At 40.1% G+C, this 23,859-nt stretch overlaps 1 protein-coding gene across 1 annotated transcript; it reads left to right on the forward strand.

The window, feature by feature from the left end:
• Nucleotides 1-10,510: 10,510 nt before the first annotated feature.
• FGF4 (fibroblast growth factor 4) lies at nt 10,511-20,646 on the forward strand. Its single transcript, XM_007425531.1, has 3 exons — nt 10,511-10,820; nt 14,039-14,142; nt 20,470-20,646. Exons 1-3 carry the CDS (start codon nt 10,511-10,513, stop codon nt 20,644-20,646), a joined length of 591 nt encoding a protein of 196 aa, XP_007425593.1.
• Nucleotides 20,647-23,859: the final 3,213 nt, after the last annotated feature.

Consider the following 23,859-nt stretch of genomic DNA (forward strand, 5'->3'; position numbering starts at 1 on the left):
TTTTGTTCCCCTGAGTTTGGGGCACCTAACAAGAAAAACAATGCAATACATTGCTTTTTAAATACATTTTTATTACTTTCATTTTCTTAATTTCCCAAAGTTCTAACTCCCTGAAGAGTAGGAAATGTATATGTTTTATAAGCAAGCAAGAGAGCGGACTACATTTTCATTAAAAAATAATTCATTCCTTTCGAAAGAATATAATGTATATATGGAGAAATAAAATAAAATGAGGTGTGCAAACTATTCCATGTTTGAAACAGCTTTTTCAAGTTTGAAATAGGCTGTTCCAATTTCACCTGAAGTCTTCTTACAATAGATCCATAATGTTGGGTTATTGTTTTAAAAAAATGCCTCAAGCAGAACACATCACAAAAATCTGGGGGTGCAGAATCTGTCTTTTCTACTAGTTTTTTAGGATACATTTTGTTAATTTTAAATAAATATGTTTAAAATAAAATCCATATAGATGATAGATTTTTCCTTCCATTTCAACACAATGGAAACAAAAAGAATAGTTTGAAATTTCCAAGAGAATCGTGCTCATAATAAATAAATAAATAAATAAATAAATAAATAAATAAATAAATACTCATTTATAACGGATGTGTGCCTATTAAATCTAAAAGGGCAAGCCTTCAAACTTTAGAGATATCTACTTCAAGCAAAAATGAGAAACATTGATGGTAAAAATAATCCTCAATAGATATAAACCAAATGTCAGAATCACATTAGCTTGTTTAACCCTATTAAAACTAGGCAGAGAGAACACTTTTTGAATAGATATTGTATCCAACAGACCAGATGTAACAACCATTTTTGATGCAATGCCATGAGAGAGAGAGTCTTAATATGATGCATAGTCACTTGCAACTCAGCTGGTTTCTGCCAGGCTATTATTTCTTTTGCCTGTATGCCCTGTCTGAGAGACTGTTTGACCAGGGAGCTCTAAATCTGTGCCCCTTAATCCAACCCAACAATCCCACTGCTTCTTCTTTCAAGAATGATGACTGGCTATTACTTCTTCCCCTTCCCCTTCCCCTTCCCCTTCCCCTTCCCCTTCCCCTTCCCCTTCCCCTTCCCCTTCCCCTTCCCCTTCCCCTTCCCCTCCTCCTCCTCCTCCTCCTCCTCCTCCTCCTCCTCCTCCTCCTCCTCCTCCTTCTTCTTCTTCTTCTTCTTCTTCTTCTTCTTCTTCTTCTTCTTCTTCTTCTTCTTCTTCTTCTTCTTCTTCTTCTTCTTCTTCTTCTTCTTCTGAAGCTCATTATATTATAGGATGTACTGTTTGTGTTTCATAAGCCCCAAATAAGTCTTTTTAAAATGTGTTTAATAGTAAGAATAATTACACCAAAAGCAGTGTCAAAGATATTAAGACCAGCTGATCATAGATCATTTTAATGACTATCATGACATACAAAATCAATGACTATCAATGACATACAAAACCTGTCTCTTTGGGGAAGGTGACATTGTAACCAACAAATAAATTTGGCCAGATTGAACTAATGGGAAACACAATGCAAACTTCTTCCATTTACATGTAAAATATCTAAGCCAATGATTGTATGAATACCTGGTTTAAAGAGATAGTGTGATTTTTAAAAAATCAAGATCAAAGATCCTGAATTACACTGACAGAGATTTGGTAAGGAATAGATTATCTCTCCATCTAATTTTCTTGGTCTAGGATGTGGCAGGATTCATTTCTGAAGAGATCATAAGGTTTGCCCTTGTTCTTACCCTTCCATCCTGTGGGGACTGGCTGAGTCTTAGCAGGTGTTTAACCTCCTTTAGCATCTTTGATCATATTTAAAGCAGCTTGAAAGTTACCACCCTATCCTCTGATGGAAGAACGTTAGACTTGTCTTCTCCCTAATGAGACTATAAATGTCATTTAGAAGACCCACCAGCCTTTGAAATCCACAGAGACACAACATTGTTAACTAATGTCTTTTAAAGAGGCATTGCTCAGAACAAGCAGAGCATGAGGTAATAGTTACTGAGGATGTCAATATGTAAGTGTGCTGGATGACAGAGGGAGATCCTCCCATTAAAGCTTTGTGCATCTGTAAGCATCTTTCATCCATCCTATTGCTGTTGGCTTCCTCAATGCCCCATTGTAGCTGGCCCCTGCTATCCTCCACTGCCCCTGTCCAGCATATTACAACACCGTGTTGTCTGAAGTAATACATTTTTGATCAGGGCAAGGCGCTAACAACAGCCAGCAACAAAGGAAGCCAGAGATCAAATAAGGCCGCAGCGTGAACGAGAAGAAGAAAGGAGTTTGTGTGCCTATCTAGCCAGATTGTCAGCAGGCGCATGAATGGGTGTGTGCGTTTGTAGGCAACACAGCCTCCAGAGGCCTAGCTGGTGAGGGTCTCCCAGTGACTCTCCCTAGCCATTCCAGGCTTGGGCCCCAGTGTTGGTCTGCATTCCAGCTGGTTCCCTTCTCTCAGCTGCACCACTTTGACATAGAGAATCAGCCAGACGTGAACGTGAGAAAGCTTTTGCAGACAAGGCCCTTCAACTGATTGCTGCTGCTCGGTGGCTTCTGAAATGATCATCGTCAAAAGAGGGATGTGTGACAAGAGGCCTACAAGACACAAGAGGAGGTACTGACAGGCTTGTTTGTATTGACCTACTTACATACAAATATGGGAGGGGAGAGATCTGTCCAGCAATATAATTAATGAAAGATTGATACATGTGGCCTGCTTATTTCACCACTTACAGAGAGAGATCAAACGTGATGGGACAATATTTTCCCTCAATCTTAGAATTTTACAAGATGTCAGTTTGGCATCCATTTAGCAGAGCTAAGAAAGTTAACTTAGAAACACTGTCACTATGTAAGTGCATGTGTCTATCTACATTTGCATTGTATAATGCATGTGCATATATGCATGATGTGCATCTATGCATGGTACAATATAGTTATGGATGGGTTAATTAGACAAATATTGCATGGACATAAGTTTTCAATTCATTGCTGCATCATTTAGATCATGGATACGTAATCTGAGCTGCTAAGTATAGTCCCACCACCAAGCATATGCATTTGGGTGAAGCTGTCATAGTTTTTTCCAAGCTCATCACCAAATTATAGTTTTCATGGCACAACAGGGGGAACATGTTTTATTTTATCTATTTATTTTATTTATCTTGTTTAATTAATTTATTTATTTTAACGTATTTATATAGCCACCCATCTCACACAAAGTGACTCTGGGCAGCGTACAACAATTAAAAAGAATAAATATATAAAAACAACTACAAATAAAAAACCATAAAAGCACACAAAACAGGAGGGGATAATATTAATGTTAATTAATGCTAAATGTTGATTGAGTGTAATCAATGCAATTTTCACTAGATTTATAGTAAATAAAATCATTTTTATTTTTTGATATGACCTTACCTTGCCAAGGAAAATGCTTTCTCCCTAGTGGGGGAGAAAGAGATGCTCCAATTACCTAATGTCTTTAGGTGGGGTAGAGCAAAGAAATAGATACTTCGCAGAAGGATGTGGAGCTTTTTCAACGATAAAGCTTGTATATGTAATGTGCAATCATATGTAAACCTGGCCTGTCCAAGTAAAATGTAGAAGTGGAGGGGAGCAACTCTGTAAACATTAGAGGCATTTGTGGATGGTCCAGTAATCTAAATATGAATAAGGAAAATTCACTTTAAACATTTTAAGTAGTGTCAATATCATTATAATAGGGTTTCCCAAAATTCTGGGGCTACCAGGCACATCTGTAATTTGGACAGCATATTCTGGTTGTTCTAACAAAATGGCTGTATGAGGAAAACTAAGCAGAATAAACACCAAATTCTCCAGAAGCATAACTTCTGAAGGCAAGCTGAAGCTAGAATCAAAATAATAGGCCTGAAAACCTAAGTATACGGCAGAGATGGGCTCTGAGGTTTAATGCAAATACATTATTGCTGAACTTACTGTTTTCTGCTCCAATACCTATTTCACAGAAGATAAACTACTGAGGCTCACAGACGACTTATTCTGCAAAAGAACTAAATACCTATTCCACCAAAGGCTAAATATCCATTCCATTAAAAGCAAAGTGGTGATGCTTAATAGACCATATATACAGGCAAAACCAAGTACACTACATATACACACAAAACCAAATATACTACACACACATATTGTACACACACACTCCAATAGGCACCACTCTCGGTACCCAGATGTACGATCAAGGACCTCTTGCTCTCATACAAGCTGAAGGGCTGACACCTGCCCACATATTATCAATAAAGATGCTATAGTTGGATGTTTAGTTAGGCCAAGAGAAGCTGGCTTTTGCATAGTGATCTATTGGTGACTTACAGAGATGTAAACCCATTAAAAATCATTTTTGTAAGATGTGCCTACATGATGAACTCTCATTTACATGAGCAGGCTCTCTTTGCCACTGTCTTAACAACTTTTTATTTTAGGAAGACCATTGACCTTTAGAAACTAGACAGATCTCATGGCTTTTGTGAACTTGCTGCCTAAGTCCATGAGACAGGATTTTATAGGAGTGAGGTAGATCTTTTTGTTAGCTTTGCTTTGTTTTCTGAACATTATTATCTTTGCTATTTACCATTTTGAACTTTTTTAAAAGGATCTAAATATGTAATACATAAATACATAATGAATAGGGCTAGGCAAATAATAATTAGAGCTAGCCAATGTTGATTGACCTTAGAAGAAGCTAAGTAGGTTCAGGAAGGTCATGGTCAAAGCACCCTTCCAAATCTCTGCTCAAAGCTTAAGGTGCCACATCTTTTAGATGGTTTAGCATAGTTATTTTAGTCACCTCCCAGTTTGCACAGTCATAAGAAGGAACCACCTAAGACTTCCAGAGGTCATTTCAGTTATGAAGAGGAATCCAGATGTAAGACATTAGCATATGCAGTTGGAAACCAATGGGAGCCCTCTAGATTAGTTAGTCCATGCTTGCTGTATTGGTCTGGTCAACATTCTCCACTGCTCAAACCATTCTTGGCATGCAAGGAGTCCCAGGTTCAATTTCTGCTACTTCCACTTGAAAGAAATAATCTGCTGTAGGACAGAGGTGCAGCACCTGAGGCTACAGGCCCTCTTATATTCTCTGGAAGCCTCCAAAAATTGTAATTTGTAACTTGACATAAAGAGGAAATGATTGACTGAAGAGACATCATACAATAAATATAATCCATTTTAGTTTTTATCCTGACTCTACCCAAATCTTTGTAGAGTTAGCCCCTGAAAGAACAGCTCTCAGCCAGGAAAAAGTTGAGAAAGTGATGAGAAATGCACCCTCCCTCAGTCCATGCTTGAGGCCCTAGAAAGCTTAGATTAATAGACAAGACTGGTCAAGTTGGATAAATAGACTGACATTTTGAAAGCCAACTTTCTGTATTCTAGAACAAGACATTCCTCCCCATATAATCCTGTTTAGCTCTAGTTAAGACATTAGAACACCTGTATTTCATTAGAGGAAACTAGGAAGATCAAATTTATAAGAATAGGTGATATATAGCTGTAATCTCTCTCTTGGGCCCCCAAGAAAGCTTAAAGTTTTTTGGGAACTTGGGATAATATTTGTTGGTGATACATTTCTCTTATGGGGATAACTGCAGTTCAATAGCTATCTTTCTTATTTATCATAAGACACTACCACTATTAGCAGTAACAGATATATACTACTGGTGTCAGGGGAAAAACCTCATTAAACACAGGAGACAGACACACCAAAACATAAGTCACTTCAAAGTTCTAAAAGCTTTATTAAATGTTAGTTCAATAAGCAAGTACAATTCAACCAATAGCATATAAGGTACTTACTTAGATTCACATTGCAATGAGGACCATCATGAGCAAGCAGTCAGGTAAGACAGCTTGGCCGAGTGGCCCCGACCCCCTTTTTGCAATCCTTTTTATCCTCAAAAACCGCAGACCGCAGACATGACTCCCAGGATTTGCAAATGAATCATAACGTCCTTGGTGCTAATTTTACCACACTTCCCTATTCCATTGCTCCTGTCACACTCCTTCTATCAGCACTTTACTTTGTCCATCTATTTTCCGACTTCCTGTCCATGACTGAAAACTTTAGTCCACCTAGCAATTTTATTTATTGCTCTATAAGCTTGTTTTATTTGTATGTTACAATTAACAAAGCCCTTAAGTATTAATAAATCAGTTTTTTCCTCTCACACTGGTATATGAAACAGTTTTAAGTTTGCCTTTCCTGAAACTAATTTGTATAAACTGAATTTCATCTAACAGTGGCACATCATGAAAATGGTTTCTTGATTGCATCCTCATTTGCTCAACCCTTAATCTGTTTCACAAAAACCATCATTTATATCCCCTAATCTGTCATTGATAAGCAAGACTTTTTTTTTTTTTTTTTGGTAACTTGACATATTGATTTTGGCTCACAATGTATAAGCAGGGCCGGGACAAAAATATGGAGCTCATAAAGCATAGAACTGAATCTAATAAATAAAAGAGTGCCTTGCAACGTGTGTAAAATAGTTTCTCTCCTACTGATGATCTCATCCACCCAGCACCAAGATCACAGGTAGCAATTTCTATTCTAGTTGTATAAACTACATAACATAGACAATTTGCTCCAAAATAAATAAGTACAATCAAATGTTTGTTCTTCGTGTTAATTTATCCAGGAAAAAAAACAAGCATCGGTACTGGATCTAGATCCACAGCCATGTAGATGACTGCATTGCTGGGTCAGGCCCCAAACTCCTTCCAGTCTAGCACTCTGTCTTCAGAGAGAACTGATGTCTTGGTAAAACTCTGTGATAGGAAAAGATGAAAAGAACCATCTCCAATTATTTGGGCCCAGTAATGACCTGGTCATTAAGAATATCTTGCTCTTATTAGCAATTTGTGGCTAAAAACCATTGGTAAACATTGCTCCCACAAATCTTTCCAATATTTTTAATCAAACAGCAAAACTGCTGGCCATCACCACAGCTTAGGTTAAAGACTCAGCACCTTGCTAAATGCAAGAATGACAGTGAAAATAGCAGGGGAGTTCAACAGGGGTGGGATAAAAATTCCATGTACTTTGGTTTTTGTGTGTGAGGTTTTGTTTTGTTTTGTTTTGTTTTGTTTTAGCATTAAGTACTGGCTATAAATGAATACTTTTTATAGTTCTGCTCAGTGAATCTTTTAAAAGATTGTAAAACTGGGGGGGGGGGGATTCCAAAAAGTGTAAACCAAGTTTATCACATGGCTGTTGAAAAATCTACTGTGGGAAAAATAAAAGCATTTGGGACACACTTGGTTTCCTACATATACTTCCTTTAAGAAAAGGGGAACTTTCTAAACTTATTTGAGAAAAAGTGTGAAGGGAGACACAATAGTGGTATATAAAATCACATTAAAGACAATACTTTCTCTGTATTTCATAATTCCAGAATCCACAATGACCTGATGATACAGAACAAGTGAAGGATCCAGGAGAGACAAGAAGCAGCCTGTTCACAATCTGCATAGTGAAAAGATAAGATTTACTATCATAGGATGTAATGGTGGCCACCAGCTAAGATGGCTTTAAAGGGGGATTAGACAAATACCTGAAGGATGAGATTGCCAGTGACCATCAGTACAGTTGCCTCCAGGAGCTGAGGTCACTTGGCAGCCCACAGGTCTCATTGGCCACTGTGGGAGCAAAATTTTGGACCAGATAGGCTCTTAATATAGCTAAGATCCCTTTAGAAAAAAGAAGAGCTGATGTGAATATGAGGTGGACACCCACCAGGATGAGTTGGGGAGGAGGGATGATGGGCGGGTGCTGGGATTTTAGCAAAAGTCAGAGATTTTCACACTTAGGTGAGGTGGCATCTGGCTCCGGGCAATTCCCTTTTTCCTTCTCGCCTCAGTGCTGGACCAGCAGGGAACCTCACTGGACTGAAATGGATGAAATATGCTGGTGGCTATAGAAGGTCTGAGTTATTCATTCGATCCAGTGGCGTGTGGTGCGTGGGATTGCTTTTCACTTTTAGGGGCATTTGGGATCATGCTGGATTGTTCTGATGTTCATTGCGGTGGTTGTTGAGCAGGCAGACCCCCCTGAGCTTCATTTAATAAAGACAATGAGTGTATAGATCAGAACATGGACTTGGAAGCAGATCAACTCCTGGTGACTTCATGGGCAGGCATGTCCCTCCCTGTAGTTTTCTGGGCAACAGCATGGTCACTTTTCTTCTGGGAAGTTTGTTAAACTCCCTAGTCTAGCCTACAGCACTAGGTCTGATCCTGTTAGCTTCTTTTGAGATCTGCCAAGTTTGTCCAAGAGTTGCTGCTGCTGCTGCTGCTGCTGCTGCTGCTGGTGATGATGATTGCTGCTACTGGCTCTGAGACAGCCGTGTACAAGTCAATAATCACATTCTGAGCTGGGAATAAGGCCTAATGAATTCCGTGGGACTTACTTACAGATACAATTAAGATTGTTCTGGAATTGTACAGTTGTATTCATAAACCTGTTTACACTCAGGTAATGTGATGCTTAATTTCAGCCTTGCTAGGGAGAAAATCCCATCGAATGCTGAAGGTTTCTTCTTGAGTCAATACAGATGGGCGTGTGTTTGCAGCTGGATGCTTGAACCTGACACAAGATCCAACCTCGTCTGCTGCCGAGTGGATATGAGTAAATTTACAGAATGGGCCCAACAGTGCAGGTTTCCAGCAGCCTCTTATTTCTGGGTGAACTTTAATATATTGGGGAAGCAAATCCACTATCACAAAAAGAAGATCTGAGAGGTAGATTAATACAGGGAGAATTCAATCGCTTGCCTTTACAACAGCCCTGTAAGAAGGCGTTCTTTTTCCTGTTTTTTTCCACTAGGTGTAACTCAGGGCTTCCTACTTTGTTTTCAGATCTTTCTGCTCATAGCTAGCCCAAGCTAAAAAAAACACCAAACAGTTGAAAGTAGACCTCACTTTCAAGTAGACCTACGAGTTATTTACATGTCTTCCTCTGTCTTGTTTTAAAAAGTTCAGAGGGGCTAATATTAAAATTGCTGAACAATCCATTAATCGGTTCCTTTAGGAAAAATTCTGCATCATGAGGGTGAATTCTATAGGAGTTGGACAGGCTGTGAGGTGTAAGCTCTTCATTCTCACGTAAAGTACAAACTCCCAAAGAGAAGAGAAAAGAGCTCATGCTGCCGGAATAGTATAGATATTCTATATATATACATATAGACAGAAAAATGACTCCACAGAGCGTATATGTAACCAGAGAAGCACTCCTCCATGGGCTGTCAGTCTGATACTTGTAAAAGCTCTGGGTAACATAAAACTATCAGATACCAAAAGTATCTTTAAGATCCCATTCCAATGAATCGCTTGAGAATTTGGCACTCCTTACCCTCTTAACAACTCCCCAGTGCATTTTTGGTTTGTTTCATTTTAATTGAAAGACAGTTTTCCCTCTCTCCTCTCTTTCCCATCTTTCCAACATGTTCCTGTTCAGATGCACTTTTATTTTGTCTGTGCAGAGCACTTTGGAAATGTTGCTTTCAAATTTTTGACCTGGCTTTTTAATTTTTTTTTTTTTGCATTTTTTAAAAAATGCCTTCAGTCTCTCATGCATTAGCTATTTTGGCCTATCATGAAGGATTTTTTCCCCCTTTCTCTGCAAACTCTAAAGCATGTTACTTGGAAACAGCCAAAGCTTAAATTCCGCTGTTTTCCACAAAGTGAGACATTGTTGAGGGGAGGAGGAGGAAGAAGGGGGAGAGGCATGTTGGGCATTCTTTGATATGTGTGTTTGTGTGTGTGTTGAACTGGTAGCATTTGCACACGCTTGCAAAACCGAAGGAAAAAGCCGGTAAGAGTCGCATGTCCTGAACACCAAAGGTGAAAGTTTCTCGGTTATCTGTAAGGGAAGACTCGTGTATTTTTTAAAGTTGACATATATTCCCTCCTCCTTTCTCCCCCCCCCGCCCCCCCCCCCCACTTCTAAGACCCAATTGGTTGTGATGGACCATCTCGGGACGATCACTTCGCGTCCAGTTCAACTCGCTTGTAGGCAGCAATAGGTGGTGATGTAATAGGTATCAAGGCCCGCTGGATATATAAATGTCGTGGTTTCGGGGGAGAAGGGCCATGACTGAGCGCGGAGAGAAGGTTCCCATTTGACAGGAGCGGAGATCAAGTTCAGAAGAAGCTGCCGCGGAGTCAATCTTTGCTGCCACCCCGCCCCACCGGTCGCGCACCGGATTCCTCTTCCATGCGACCTCAGCCGGGGCTCTCCAGTTCCACGGGGGACTGAGCTGCTTGGGCTCCCCCACCCACCCTATATATATACATATACATATATATATATATAAAAACTTTGTCTTTGTTTGTGTGTTTGTTTGTCTTCCCTCCCTCCCCCGCTCCCCGCTCTTGGGATCTAAGTCTGGGGCAGGAGCTTCGCCGGAGAGGGTGTATTTTTAGAGCGCTTGCCTCCCCTGGAACCACGTGTGCTGCCCGCGCTCGCTCAGGATGACTGGCCCCTCTCCGGCCTGCTGGCCAGCCTTGCTCCTGGGACTGCTGTCGCCCTGGCTGGCGGGGCGCTGCATGCCCGCCTTCGCCCAGCAGCACAACGACACCCTGGAGTGGCGCTGGGAGACCCTCTTCTCGCGCTCCATGGCCAGGCTCCCAGCCGGGGAAAAGAATTTGCTCAGCCGGGACGGGGACTATCTCCTGGGCATCAAGAGGCTGCGGCGCCTCTACTGCAACGTCGGCATCGGGTTTCACATCCAGGTCTTGCCGGACAGCCGAATCAACGGGATCCACGACGAAAATCGATACAGTAAGTCGCTGCGCCCCGTCGCCTCTGCCCACCTGGGTCCGCTCCGCTGAGTCACCCGGAAGGGGCCTGCCGGCGAGCGCTCCCGACCGCTGCGTGGGATCCTGAGGCGGGGAAAGGGGCGCCCGGGAACGGCTGAGGGAGTTGTTTCTGTCCCCCCGGGGAAGCTGCCTTTTGGTCGTGGTGGACGGAAGGCTCTCTGGGAGCGGACGAGCGAGCCCGTCCGCTGTGGCAACGCCTCGATCGGACACATTTGCCTAAAGGGAAAGCCTGCGCCCACTTTCAGGGCAAGGCGCCAAACTTCTCCCCTTCCCCGCTTCCGTCAATCAGCTTCAGGGGTCAAAGACGGACGGGCTTCGAAGGCAGGGACCTAACAGAAAAGCAGCCTCGGCTAAGGCAAGGGAATGAAAGGGTTAAACTCGTGGACCCCAGATAGACAAAACGCGAAGGCTCCCCTCGGAAAAACCCGAAAACGCCAGGCAGTTTGTCAGGTGTGTTTTTATTACTTGCTTATGTTGAGCTGCCAGGTACGCCGGTGGAAGTAAGAGGAGGATCAAGCAGGGGGACTTGCATGGCGTTTTCCCGCTATTTTCCTACGCAGAAGGGATGGTAATTGGTCTGAAGAGAAATGTAATGTATGAAGGAGTGAAGAAATTATATGCTGTGTCTCATGAATAAGTAAGAGCTGTGATCAAAGCAAGGGAATCGATTTCATCTTTAAACGTTATTGGTCCTCGGGACTCTCAAGGAAAAATGTGACAAGTGGCTCCTGGAATACGCTAACGATTAATTAGTATTTTCCATATAGTCAGCTATGGCTCTGTGTATAGCTGGTAGAGACTATGTTTGCTATGCAAGGAGTGCAGTCTAAATCTTTAAAAGTGAGATTTCCAAATTTTGCAAGGGGTGGTTTGACTGCACTGGCTGCTCCTTGTGCAGTTCAGTCCGAGAACAGAAATGGAGTTACTTAGCCCTGCCTCTGTAATTAAGATGTGGCCCCCAGAAATTCCTTCCTCGTCCTGAAACTTAGTCATTTTAAAGCAGGAATTCTTTGATTCTCTAAAAGAAATTAGGCATTCTTCCCTACCAACCGAGCTGCCCCTATGCTTACTTAGGGGAGCAGCTACTCCTGAGTCCCGCCCTGCTTTTGCGGCAGGCTGACAAGTAGTTAATTTGGGATTCAAGATCCCACCCCAGCTCTGCCAAGGAGCTAGGGTAGTCTACCAGAAAAAGCATCTGTTCGTGACTTAACCCCATGGCCCCACAGCTCTAATTCTAACTAACACCCAACTGAAACAATAGGACTGGGAGGAGGGGTTAAAGACTGCACCATGACAAACGTTTCATGTGTCCTAAAACATGTCAGTTACTTATTTTAAACTGAGTGAGATGGGGAATGGTTGCTAGCCTTTCAATCACAACAGAAGGTGGACCTGAAGCATTTTACAAGCCAGATATGTCAGACTACGGCATCCATTCTTACTAGTCACTGCCAGCATAGTCATTTGTACTCCCACACATCTGAAGACAACTAGGTTAAGGAAGGCTGCTTTTAAGCACCTCCTAAAAGAAATTATAGGAGGGAGTACATTGACTGATACATTAGCTGAGATGGGAGAGCTATTAACGAACATGCTAGGGAGTTAAATTATATTAACTTTATTGGGGCACAAGACCGTGGAACAATACATTGGCATATGCTGAACAGGGCTAGCTGATGCATGACAACCATCCCATAGAGATGAGTTATCATGTGGAAAGTTGTCCATGGAGAGTAGTTTGGTCATGCCAATGCAAATCATTCGGGGGGGGGGGGTTGGAAAAATTCAATGATAATATTTGCAGTGGGTCTGTTCAAAGGCCTTCATTCTCTATAGAAGTACGAGTTGGCTGAATTCATACATTTTGTTAAGACAGAATATGTTTTGTCTCAGTGCAATGTGTGAACCCACCTAGTGTGGTTTGCAAACCATGATTTACTGACAGCATGCTTGGACCAGCCAATTGTGGTTCATTTAATAAACCATCATTAGGCAATTCTAGACTGGAATGTGTAACACTGTTTTTACAGTCTCCAGATTGCTTCTTTTGACACTTACCAAAAATCATGACAGAATTTCTCATTATTATGAAGTGGGGAAACACATAGAAACTAGAGTGTAAACATAAACTATGTGGGGTATAGTTAAATAAACAAAGAATAATTGGAAATTCCTCCCTTCAAAACTGCAATATCGTGGCAAAAACGAAATGTTGACCCCAGCCACGTGAGTGGCCCAGTCCTGCACAGTTTACATCTTTATCCCATCCATTGCAGCCCTCTCCCTACCAAAATTTGTTTGCCCCTGTTAGTAGAATGTGAGAATCAGATCAGTGAGAATCAAAACAGGAGGGCACAAGATGGTTGACAATATCAAAGAAAGTGGATGGTTTGGTTACTCAGAAGTGGCCATTACCTTCTTTCTGGTAATTTCTCAAAAAACTGAACCAATATCATGGAAGGTCCCTGCTTCTACCAGCACAAGTGACATCCAGCCTCAAGTTTCAGCAAGTTAGTTGTACGTTCATTCCTCCAACACCCAAATTTACCCAGTTTTCTGGGAGAAAATGTGCCAACAGCTTTTCATATGAATAGTTTACCATATGTGGGGGAACAGAAAAGACCTTCCATATATGGGTAGCAATATACCACAACAACTCTTAAGCATCATGAGTAAGCCGAAAGGAAACAAAGCTTTCAGTTCTTCAACCATTTATTCTAAGCTTGAGTGGACCAATCGTGCCAAGGCTTGTACAGGGAAGTGTTGACAAAATTGGTGAAGAAGGATGATTTGTGAGTCTGGCAACAGTTGCAGAGTGGGCCTGCAGTTGAGGCTGAATGGTCAGGACTGGCAGGCCAGATTTGGCCCATGAGTTGGAGGTTGCCCACTTCAGTTCTAGAGTAACCTGAACAGCTCAGTGGAACTTTTCTGAATCTTAATAACTTGATGTTTGCTTCCTGATATAGGTGTCTACAAGGCTATAATACAAGATATACTTAAAGATCCCTAAACTTTGGAGTAGCTGTTGCACACCAGAAGAGTAGCCCTATTGCTGCAGTCCTAATAGTTTCTCTGAAAGAGTACTGGAATTAGTAGGGTGTTCTTTATCAAATGGTTTATGACTGCATGTAATCCTATATCCATATCATGGTTTGCTTCTAATGCATTCTTCTTTTACAGGTTTGCTGGAAATCTCTCCAGTGGAAAGAGGAGTAGTGACCCTTTTTGGTGTTAAAAGTGGACTTTTTGTAGCAATGAACAACAAAGGGAAACTCTATGGATCTGTAAGTAGCAAGTATGGTGTTCAGCTAAAGGTTTTTAATCACCTTTTGAAAATAGTGTATATCAACGTACTTTTCTTTTATTTGATGAACAGCAGTTGGAACTAATAGAAAGAAAGATAGATAAGTGTTTTAATATTACAGGCTTTTAACAGACAAACATTAAATAAGTGCTTAACAAGGACATAACTAGACATCCTTGTTAAGCACATCTAGATGATAATTCTCTGATTGTCCCAGATGTGGGCATTATAAAGAGCTGCAGGAAATGAAGTGTACTTTATGACTAAAACATTTCTGTATTTGTAGCAGAAAACCAGGCTGTCTGATAAGCAAGAAAATACTTTTTAATATACGCATGTTTCCAAGCACTGCAATCACCGAATCTGGGAAGTCAAAGGATTGTGTGTGTGTGTGTGTGTGTGTACACATATGTTTGCAAAGTATAAGATAATATATTCTCAAATATTGCTCCGAGACATTCATGTCTTGTAATGTCTTCGGATGTATTTGGATTAATACTTTGCCACTGCTGGTTGAGAAGTTTGAGAGCTGTAAAACATCTGGAGTAGTTATTATGATTACTTTCTATGTATTTTATAGCAGGATACTTTCCCCCTTTTTTTCAATTTTAAGTTACAACTTTATGGCAAGGTTTTGGGGGGACTAGAAATGAAATAGCAAACACAAATGAAAAAAGGGTAGTGGGGTTGGTTTGGTTTTTTTTGGTTTTGCTATGTAAAGCTTTATAAGACATGATTCCTGGAATTTAGCAGTCTCATTATGTGATAAAGGCAAAGCAGTAATTTATAACTACAACTCAAAGACTAATTGGGTTAGATATGTGTAGTAGGAGGAAGGGATAGATTGGCTGTGAGGTTAGGAAGATACTTTAGGTTTTTACTGTACTGTATACTGAATGTGTATGAATCTGTAAATCTGAGCAAAAATGGTTGGAGAGCCATTTCAATTCTTGTAGCCTATTTAGTTCCTAAAAATAACACAAGTCTTTTTTTTTTTTTTTTGGTCATTTCCAGCTGTCCTCCTATTGTGGCCTCTCTGTTTATATGAGCTGGTGTAGGCAGAGTTTTTTGCCCAATGATTAAGGAGAGTTTTCTTACTGACTTGCCTAAAAGGAAGTGAGACTAAATCATAAGGGTGCAAAAGGCATTAGTACAGTCAGGTAATTTTAGACCTTGGACATAATAGCCTTTCCTTTATTTATAGCAATTTGCCATCAATTATTGTTTTCCTTCTGCATTTTCTGCATTCTTTATCATTTCTTAAATAGTTGATCAAAAGACACATCCTTTGAACTATGTCATTCATATAGAAGTATCAGATGAGCTCATCTTCCTTTTCCAGTTTCATGTTTTTCCTCCAAGACCAGAGACCTCCAACAAGCTTCCAGAGCATGAAAGCAGTAACGCTTTCCCATGATTCTTTCACTTCAACTGTTGTTCAGTATATCATGGCTAATATAGCCATCATGGCTCTGAGATGCTGATAAACCTGTTCTGCTTGGCTCTATCTAATCCTCTTTTAAAGCTGCCACCATTGCCACATCTTGTGGTAGTAAATTCCACGTAAGAATATAAAATCCATAATATACATAATTTCAGTTCCAGCTGGATAAAGTCCTTTTATGGATTACAGCCTGAGCATATGATCCAGAAAGCATTTGACTCTAAGATGGCATACTTTCATTTAAGGCTCAGTATAAATAGCCATCGGACTGCATTCCAAACAAACTAACAATCCGAAATACAGGCAGAAAAAATTGAGATCAAAGAAAGTTTCAAATGGTGCTAGACTGTAACGCTTTGCCTTATTTTCTTGCACTGTCTCCCTCAGCGGGCCTAAGGCATCAGCTACGTCAAGTCCTTTTGTTGTGGTATTTTGGATCGCAACACATGTAGCTGAACAATGGCAAATACCTGCTACTTGATGGTTTAGGTTTCCTTTACAGATGGGGCAAAGGAAAATAGCCTGCCAGGCCCAGAATACTGTTCCTTCCTGTAGCTCTGCTAATTGGCGCTGGGCAGCTTATGTCCAAAAGGGATAGGATCTAGTAGTTGATCAGCTACTTGACTCTTTATATTTTTTCTTGGAGTTTCAGATAATCAGATTCTTACAGAGTAGGTAGGCAGTGCTTGACCCTTAAACAGCATTGCTGTTTTCTTTATTTTGTAATTTGGGAAAGAACATTCTCTTGGCCCTATCCAGCAGTATGCAGTTCAATTATGAGAAATGTACGTTCTTCACTCAGAAAAACCAGATGCACAGGTACAAGAAAGGTGGTACTTGGCTTGGCAGGAAGGAACTGGGCATCCTGGTAGTCCATGGGTTAAGCATGAACCAGCAGCATGCTGTGGCTGCCAAAAGAGCCAGTGCAATCTTGGGCTGCATCAACAGAGGTATAGTACTGAGACCACAGGAAAGGATATTTCTGCTCTATGCTGCACTAGTCAGGCCACACCTGGAACATTTGTGTTCAGATGTAGTCACTACAATACAAGGAGGATACTGAGGAACTGGAAAAAATACAGAGAGAGCAACAAAACGGCTTGGAGGCTAAATCCTATGAAAAACAGTTAAAGGAAATGGATATGTTTAGTCTAAAGAAGAGAAGGATATGGGGAGAAATGATAGCAGTCTTTTAATACTGGAGAAGCAAAGTATAGGGGAAAGGGTATGGATTTATTTTCCATAGTACCCAAGGGTAGAAGCTTTACAGAAAGATATCCAAACATGAAATACAGAGAAATTTCCTGGAGGCGAGAGCTATTAAGCAGTGGGATAACCTCCCTTTTCAAGCAAAGGTTGGAGAGCCATTTGTCTGGGATGGTATGAGAGTAGCTTCCCTGCACAGGGCTTGGACCCAGAAGACTTCCAAGGTCCCCATCAACCCTGTGATTTTATGGTGGTACATTCATACCCAAAAGCCTGCCTTGTGGGTTATAGTAAAGGAAGTATCATGGATACTTGATTTATATTGCCAGGGATGCAAACCAGAATGATCAATATTCCTGATGCAATGCTGTAATGTATAAAAAGGGGTGTGTGTGTGTATACACACCTTTTGTGTGTGTATATATATATATATAATCCATGAACACTCCCCCTGTATTCATGCATATAAGGCAGCATTTATATGCATGAAAAGTATTGGCAACACAACAAGCTTTCTCGTTGCTCTTCGTCTAGCAACGTGGGGTCACTTTGTAAATCCCTTGTTTTTGTCCATTTTTATTTTAGTCTGTTGAGATTAGGTTCTTTTCTCCTGAAGTGCTGCAGAGCACAGCTCCACTGGTGCCTCTTTCTTACCAAGAAATGTTCTTTCATTTTTTAATCTAAATGCTGTGCAGAAAGGAGGCAAGGCTATTGGGGGAGGAGAGAAAGGAAGGGAGGGAGAGTGAGGATAAAAAAGTGGGAGAAAGAGAAGGCAGAAAAAGAAAGGGGAATGAGACACATTGAGAAAAAAGAACCTGATGGAAAGATTTGGCAATACCTACAATGGGGGAATGGTTAGTGAAGATGATAGAAGTTGCTGAGATGGTCAGATTGACTTGTTAGAGAAAAGACAGTATCTTTGTTTATTGGTGACCGGAAACCCCTTATGGAATTTTTGCATAAAACAGAAAAAAATGAACTTATGATCTATGGTTTTGACGATTAGATAGGATAAATTATTAAAAGAAAAGAGTCACAATGTAACTTTAGAGAAAGAGGTAATTCTACAATTGTACTTATAGCTGCTATAAAGAAGATTGGAAACCACTTCTTTATATCCTTTTTCTTTCTTTTCTATTTTTTTCTACCTTTTTTCTTTTTGCACTTCAGCTTTCTCTTTTATTTCTTCTTTTTTTCCTTCTTACTTTATTTTAGTTTGCATTAATTTTTACTCTTGTTTTTAAAACTTTTAATAAAATTATATTTAAAAAAGAGAGAAAAAAGAACCTGTTGCTCTAGCATGTAGCTCCCCATAATTTTCCTGGAGGAAACGTAGCACACGGGGGAAAGGTCTCTTGTCTTCTTCAAATCATCCTTAATATAACATAAAGATGTTTCCCTCCCCCTTCATTTTTAAGGCAGCTGCCTGAAGATTTTCCATGCTTGGAAATATCTTAGGGCTTTACTGCTCTGTGTGTAAGAGGAGACTTTCCCATACAGAAAAGTATATGCATCTACACTCTTTAAGCAGTCAATTCTTTGAGTTTAGGAATAAAAGTGTGTGTGTTGGGGGGGCAGGGAATTCTATGGAATATGTACAGATTGTTGAGGTAAGGCTGGGTCTACCTACCCTGATCTTTGCAGAGTAGATTCCATAGACATTCTGTGTTTTTAATTGATAATTCAATATATGTAATTTTAATTAATAAAATATGTTTTCAATTTATTTGTTTTTGAATTTTAATTCTCATTCTATGTTATATCTGTATTATATTACTGTGAGCTTCAGGCACATGCCAGCCTTAAAGGCCAGGGGAGCCACCAAAAACAGTAGGAAGACATTTTTCTGGAATTTTTAAAGCAAGTCAAATTGATAGAAGGGGAGGTGAAAAAAAAAAAAAGCTGTAGGTTATGTAGAGATTAGGCTATTTTGAGCACTAATTTGAGTGGAAAGCAGAATAAAAGTTAATAAAGATAGACATGTTTTGGGATTCAGCCACATTTAGGCCCTGAAACCTGGGAAATTCATTCAGAAAATTATTTTGAAATGTTATTCAGAATATTGTGTAGACAGTTTATCCACCATCAGAAGATAACAGAGGGGATGAATAATTGGTTGGGGATATTGCAGTGTGTCATTGGGCTGCTGCAAGAATACATGGCAGAAGATAGTCTTCCCAATTTGGTGCCTTTCCATGGAATGCCATCACTCTAAACAAGCATAAAATTGGGCTAGGAAAGTCTGTTTGAAAAAATGCTGCTGCTAGTCCCAAGAATTCAGCAAATGTAGAAGCAGTCTCAGTGCTGAACATGACCTAAGTGAACAGTTTTGGATTTCTCTTCTTATAATTCCAGACAAGGAACAGGCAGGAACATAGGTATGTGAAGCAGGGATGCTTGAGTAATTGATCTTTGTGAATTTTGATGAGAATTGACAGGATCTGTGCCTGCTGCTCTTGTGTGGTTTGAAATGTACAGTCATTGTTTCTCTGAACTCACATTTTTTTCAAATATTAAAATGCAGGTCTTGGTTCAAAAAATGTAAGAAGGATGCATTTAAAAAGGATATGATATATTCTGATGTGTACATGTGAAAGTTTAAATTTATACCAATTTCATTATGCATTTTCACATATACTTTTTGGGCATTTTTTTTTTTTTAATCACATGTTCATGTGAAAATGGGATGGAATCTATATAAGAATGAACAAAGATGAAACTGACATTCTTTGATCCAGCTAATTCTAATTTGAGTAAAACAGATATTTATTTCTCTTGGAGAGTGATCTGCATAACTAGAAAAGGTGTATTTCTCGGAAAAATAAAATAAAATGTTGTATCCAATCCCTCCTGCTGAGTTAATTCTAGGGCTAATGCTAGTAAGGCTATTAGTGCCAGTTCTTGGGGCGGGGAATGATCAAGATCAAATGATGGAACAGTTAAACGAGAGAATCACCACAAAGAGGCTAAGGAGACTGGGGACACTGTGGGGTTTTTCTGTGTTTTTTTTTTGGAAATTTTATTTTCCTAGATACCAGCATCAAGTGAGATACTGTACAGAGAATTTTTGAGAAACAAAGAAATGGAATCCAGGTATATGCTGGGGTATAGCTAGTGTCTGATTTAACCTCTTTCATCATTTACACAGGAAGCTTCTCTCTACCAAATTACCAAGTCTGATGATTGGCCATCTAGGCCAGTATTGCCTTCATTGATTGGCAGCTCTCCAGAGTTGCAGACAAGATCCATCCTTAACCTATGTGGCGATACCAAGAATTCAGTATGGTTTCTTTGGCAAATGCTCCATCATTGAAATTCAATTTTTCCATTTAATGGAATCCACAGATGGACTGGTAAATGTTGATCATAGTTTTTGTCGATCTTAGCCTTCCCCAACTCAATGTCTTCCACAGGCGTTGGATTACAATTTCTAGGAAGATGAAAGTTGTAGACTAACTGGAGGGAACTAGGATGAGGAAAGGTCATCTGAAAGACATTATGAAGCCTGAGTGGTATGATAAAGCTGAAAAGAGAACCACAAAGAAGGCAGGTGCTCAGGTGTATTTTTCCTGTACTTGCATGCAAAGACATTTTCTATGCTTAACTTCTCCCTTACTCTCCCTGTCCTCTTCCCTTCCTCCTCCATTCTCATTTCAGAGCCATTTCGGTGATGAATGTAAATTCAAAGAGATTCTGCTACCAAACAACTACAATGCCTATGAGTCCCAGGTCTACCCTGGGATGTACATGGCCCTGAGCAAAAATGGAAGAACCAAGAAAGGCAACAAAGTGTCTCCCACCATGACAGTGACACATTTCCTTCCCCGGATTTGAGAGTTATCCCTTCTGAGCTACCTCAGGGCAGAGGGAAAGGCAAGGCCCAGTTGGGGTTGAAATCTATGGTGCACTTTTCTTTGAGAGTTTTATGCAAGAGTAGATGTAACATATTTAAATGATTGATGTCTGTATATATTGCCAAAAAGTTATTTATAGTTCTGATGATTTTTTTTTAAATTCCTAAAAGAAAAGAAATGAAAGAAAGAACAACCTTCTACAAAACCAAACCTCCAACCTAAGCTATTCATTACACAGTGTAACAGTAGAAGACTCTTGCATTGTGGTTTATTTAATCTTATCTTTGTTTTGGGGTAAGTTATCACAGGTGTGCTGCTATTATGATTTTTTTTTAATGTGAAATCTGATTCCTATATGTTTTGCACTGTTCTGTGCGCTGTACAGTGTTTGTTAGTGGACATTAAACTGTTCTTTTTTTAAATTATTTTTTAACCAGTTAAAACTGCCGTCAAAAGTCTTAGTCTTTGCAAAAGAGGCTAGACAAATCTTCCTCAGTTCTGATGCCAGCTTATAGGAACGTACAGCATCTCTGACCGCCTTTTGTGCAGCATTGCTAGTTCATAGAAATGGTGTCAGTTTACTTCTGCTACAGAAAGTGCAGCATCGAAGTACATACCCCTTGCAATGCTCTTTTTAGCTCTGCTAATAGTTGAACTCTGGACCTTCCTGCAGTCAATTTCTCTGGAGCCTGTAGAGCAGAATCCACCAGGCAAAGTAGGTGAAAGCCCCATTGAAAATTTCTGGAGGTTGCATGGCAGGAGTTCATAGTGAATTATGTTCTGGGTAGACCCTTTTAAACTTCTAGACGAAATTTTCAGTGTAGTGAGAATGAAGATTGTCAGAGCAAAGCAACATTTGGACATTTTTACTTGTTGTTCAGCTTAGGTAAAGCGTGCTCATTTTCTTCGTTCAGCCAATTACATTTTGGCATTGGTTACAATTAATAGCCTTTGTTATAAAGACAAGCCATCTTTTAAATATAATGGTATTAACTTCTTCACTCACCCAAATCCATGATTTTAGTAACACCTGAATAACATGTAATCAAAAGGATCTCTCTCTTTCAGGCCAGATTTGCACATAGTTGTAACCCACTGTTTTCCAGAAGTGCTGTTCAAATGCACGTTTGGCTCTTCCTTTCAACAGGTTAGCTAACAAACTAGGTGGTTTCATCTATGTTTTTTTTTAATTGTGCTAGTGAATCAGGAACTCTCATTTGTTCTCTGCATAAGCCAAAATCAGAAGCAAGCAATAAACTACTGAGTTTTCTGTAAAATAGGAACAAGCCAAAGTTCCTGCTTCACACATCACAATGAACAAACTGTGGATGACACATTCTGATTTTGTTAACCTTCCCCAGAATAAACGCAGGGTGCACCAGAAAACTGCACATTCCTGGGTAAGTTAGAATTCTGGCTTATTCAAGGATGCACCCTTTTCCCTTCCTTTCTTTTTAAGTAATCAGACACTAACACAGAGCCAGACGAATGAAGATGATACATTATTGAATGCAATCTTTAGAAGGGGAAAATGTACCGCTGCCTTTAAGGCTATAATCCATAACCCTATATCTAGACCGAATGGAAGTCCGGAACATATTGTTACTGCAAAACCTGACTGAGATGTTTCTGTTGGTACTTGTGTTTCAATAGAATTATCACCCCAGCTGAAGAGATGGAGAAGCAGTCCTTTAAAATGTGTTTCTTTGTTTCCATAAAAAGTACAAAATATCAAAAACAGTTTATGATGCAATTCCGCAGTCCAGGATCACCAATTGAAGGCTACAGCAAAGCAGGCCATCTTTTTGCAGCTGGGGTTGGAGACAGACAAACATACATGAGGCTAAGGTAGATTGCAGAGGAATAAACTTTTTAGCTTTTTTTTTTTTTAATATGGGGGGTTGCTTTTTAAATATAAAATATAAAAGCCTATTGGGGGCTTAACAGACCTGTTTTATTTTTGTTTTGCTGTAGGGAAGTGGGAAATCCCATTGTTGTAATTCAGTGGGTTGTATTTCAGCCATGCAATCTTGGGCTGCGAAATGGGTGCTGTCTATGGCAGAAGTCCTGCTCCACTAGCCATGCCTCTGCCACAAGGGTTGCTGGTCGGACGTGATTTTTATAGCATGTCCCAAAAGCAGTTCACTCCTAAGTAGCAATATTGACTTTAATTAAACATTTGTACTGTAAATGGTTTATAGGTTGTAGCCTTCTCATTTCATTCCCTGAAATAACAATGCTTCATATCTACCTCACTCAATTATTCTGGAAGCCAGTTTCCTTACAAGTTCAGCAGGGAAGGGGTATACATTTCTTCTCCCTACTCTGCTTATAATTCCAGTGTGGGAGGGGGCATCCCAATTCCCTTCTCTCTCTCTTTTTTTTCCATATGTAGCCAAAAGAATTCCAGATAGTGTTGGTTGCATCCAATTTGAGCCTTGTCACGTTTGTGCTATCTTTACCCAGTGATTTACTTTTAGTAAGGATAATCATGGTGAAAATATTTGCAGACAGCTGTCAGGCTGCAGCACTATATGGTCATCCAGTAACCTTATATTTTTCTTTATATATTTTGTGAATGTAAACCATGTCTTTAAAAGCAAAGAATGAACAAGCAGGTTTAAGAATGATGACGGGGGGAATGGAAAGGGCAAGCAAAAAGGAGGGTAACTCTTAGGCAAAGTTTAATGGTTTCTTTTAATGGAAGTAGGGCTTTGGAAGCTAATTACAAGCTTCATCTGACAGATACCTTGAAAACATTGCCTAGGCAACTTTGTTATATTGTAGAAGACAGCTCTTAAAATCATAACTGGAGCTGAAGGCAGATACCGGTAAGGACTTACTCTGGTCTGAGGCATAGGAGCTATTCAAGGAGATTAGAGCCACCAACATATTCTTACGCTGCTAGGCAGGCAGATTCCCTGCCATGGAGATTTAGAAATGAACTCCGTGACTTCATCTGGGTAGGGCTACTTCAGACCACAATCCTTCACCTATTTCCATTGATTTCAATGGGATTTCTTTCAGTGTATATATATTTTCCCACCTCACCTACCAAGCTCGTTTAGTGTGCTCATAGATCCTTGAGAAATCAGGCACCCAATTACAGTGTGTCTTGTTCCTTGGCATGACAGAGGAGTAGGAAGCTGGCTTATATCAAGCCTATTGGCTACCTTGGCTAGCAGCGGATCTC

The sequence above is a fragment of the Python bivittatus genome, unplaced genomic scaffold (assembly GCF_059951505.1).
Source record: "Python bivittatus isolate LINGU-HERP-01145 unplaced genomic scaffold, Pbiv_v1 ctg000480_np1212, whole genome shotgun sequence".
Taxonomy (NCBI): domain Eukaryota; kingdom Metazoa; phylum Chordata; class Lepidosauria; order Squamata; family Pythonidae; genus Python; species Python bivittatus.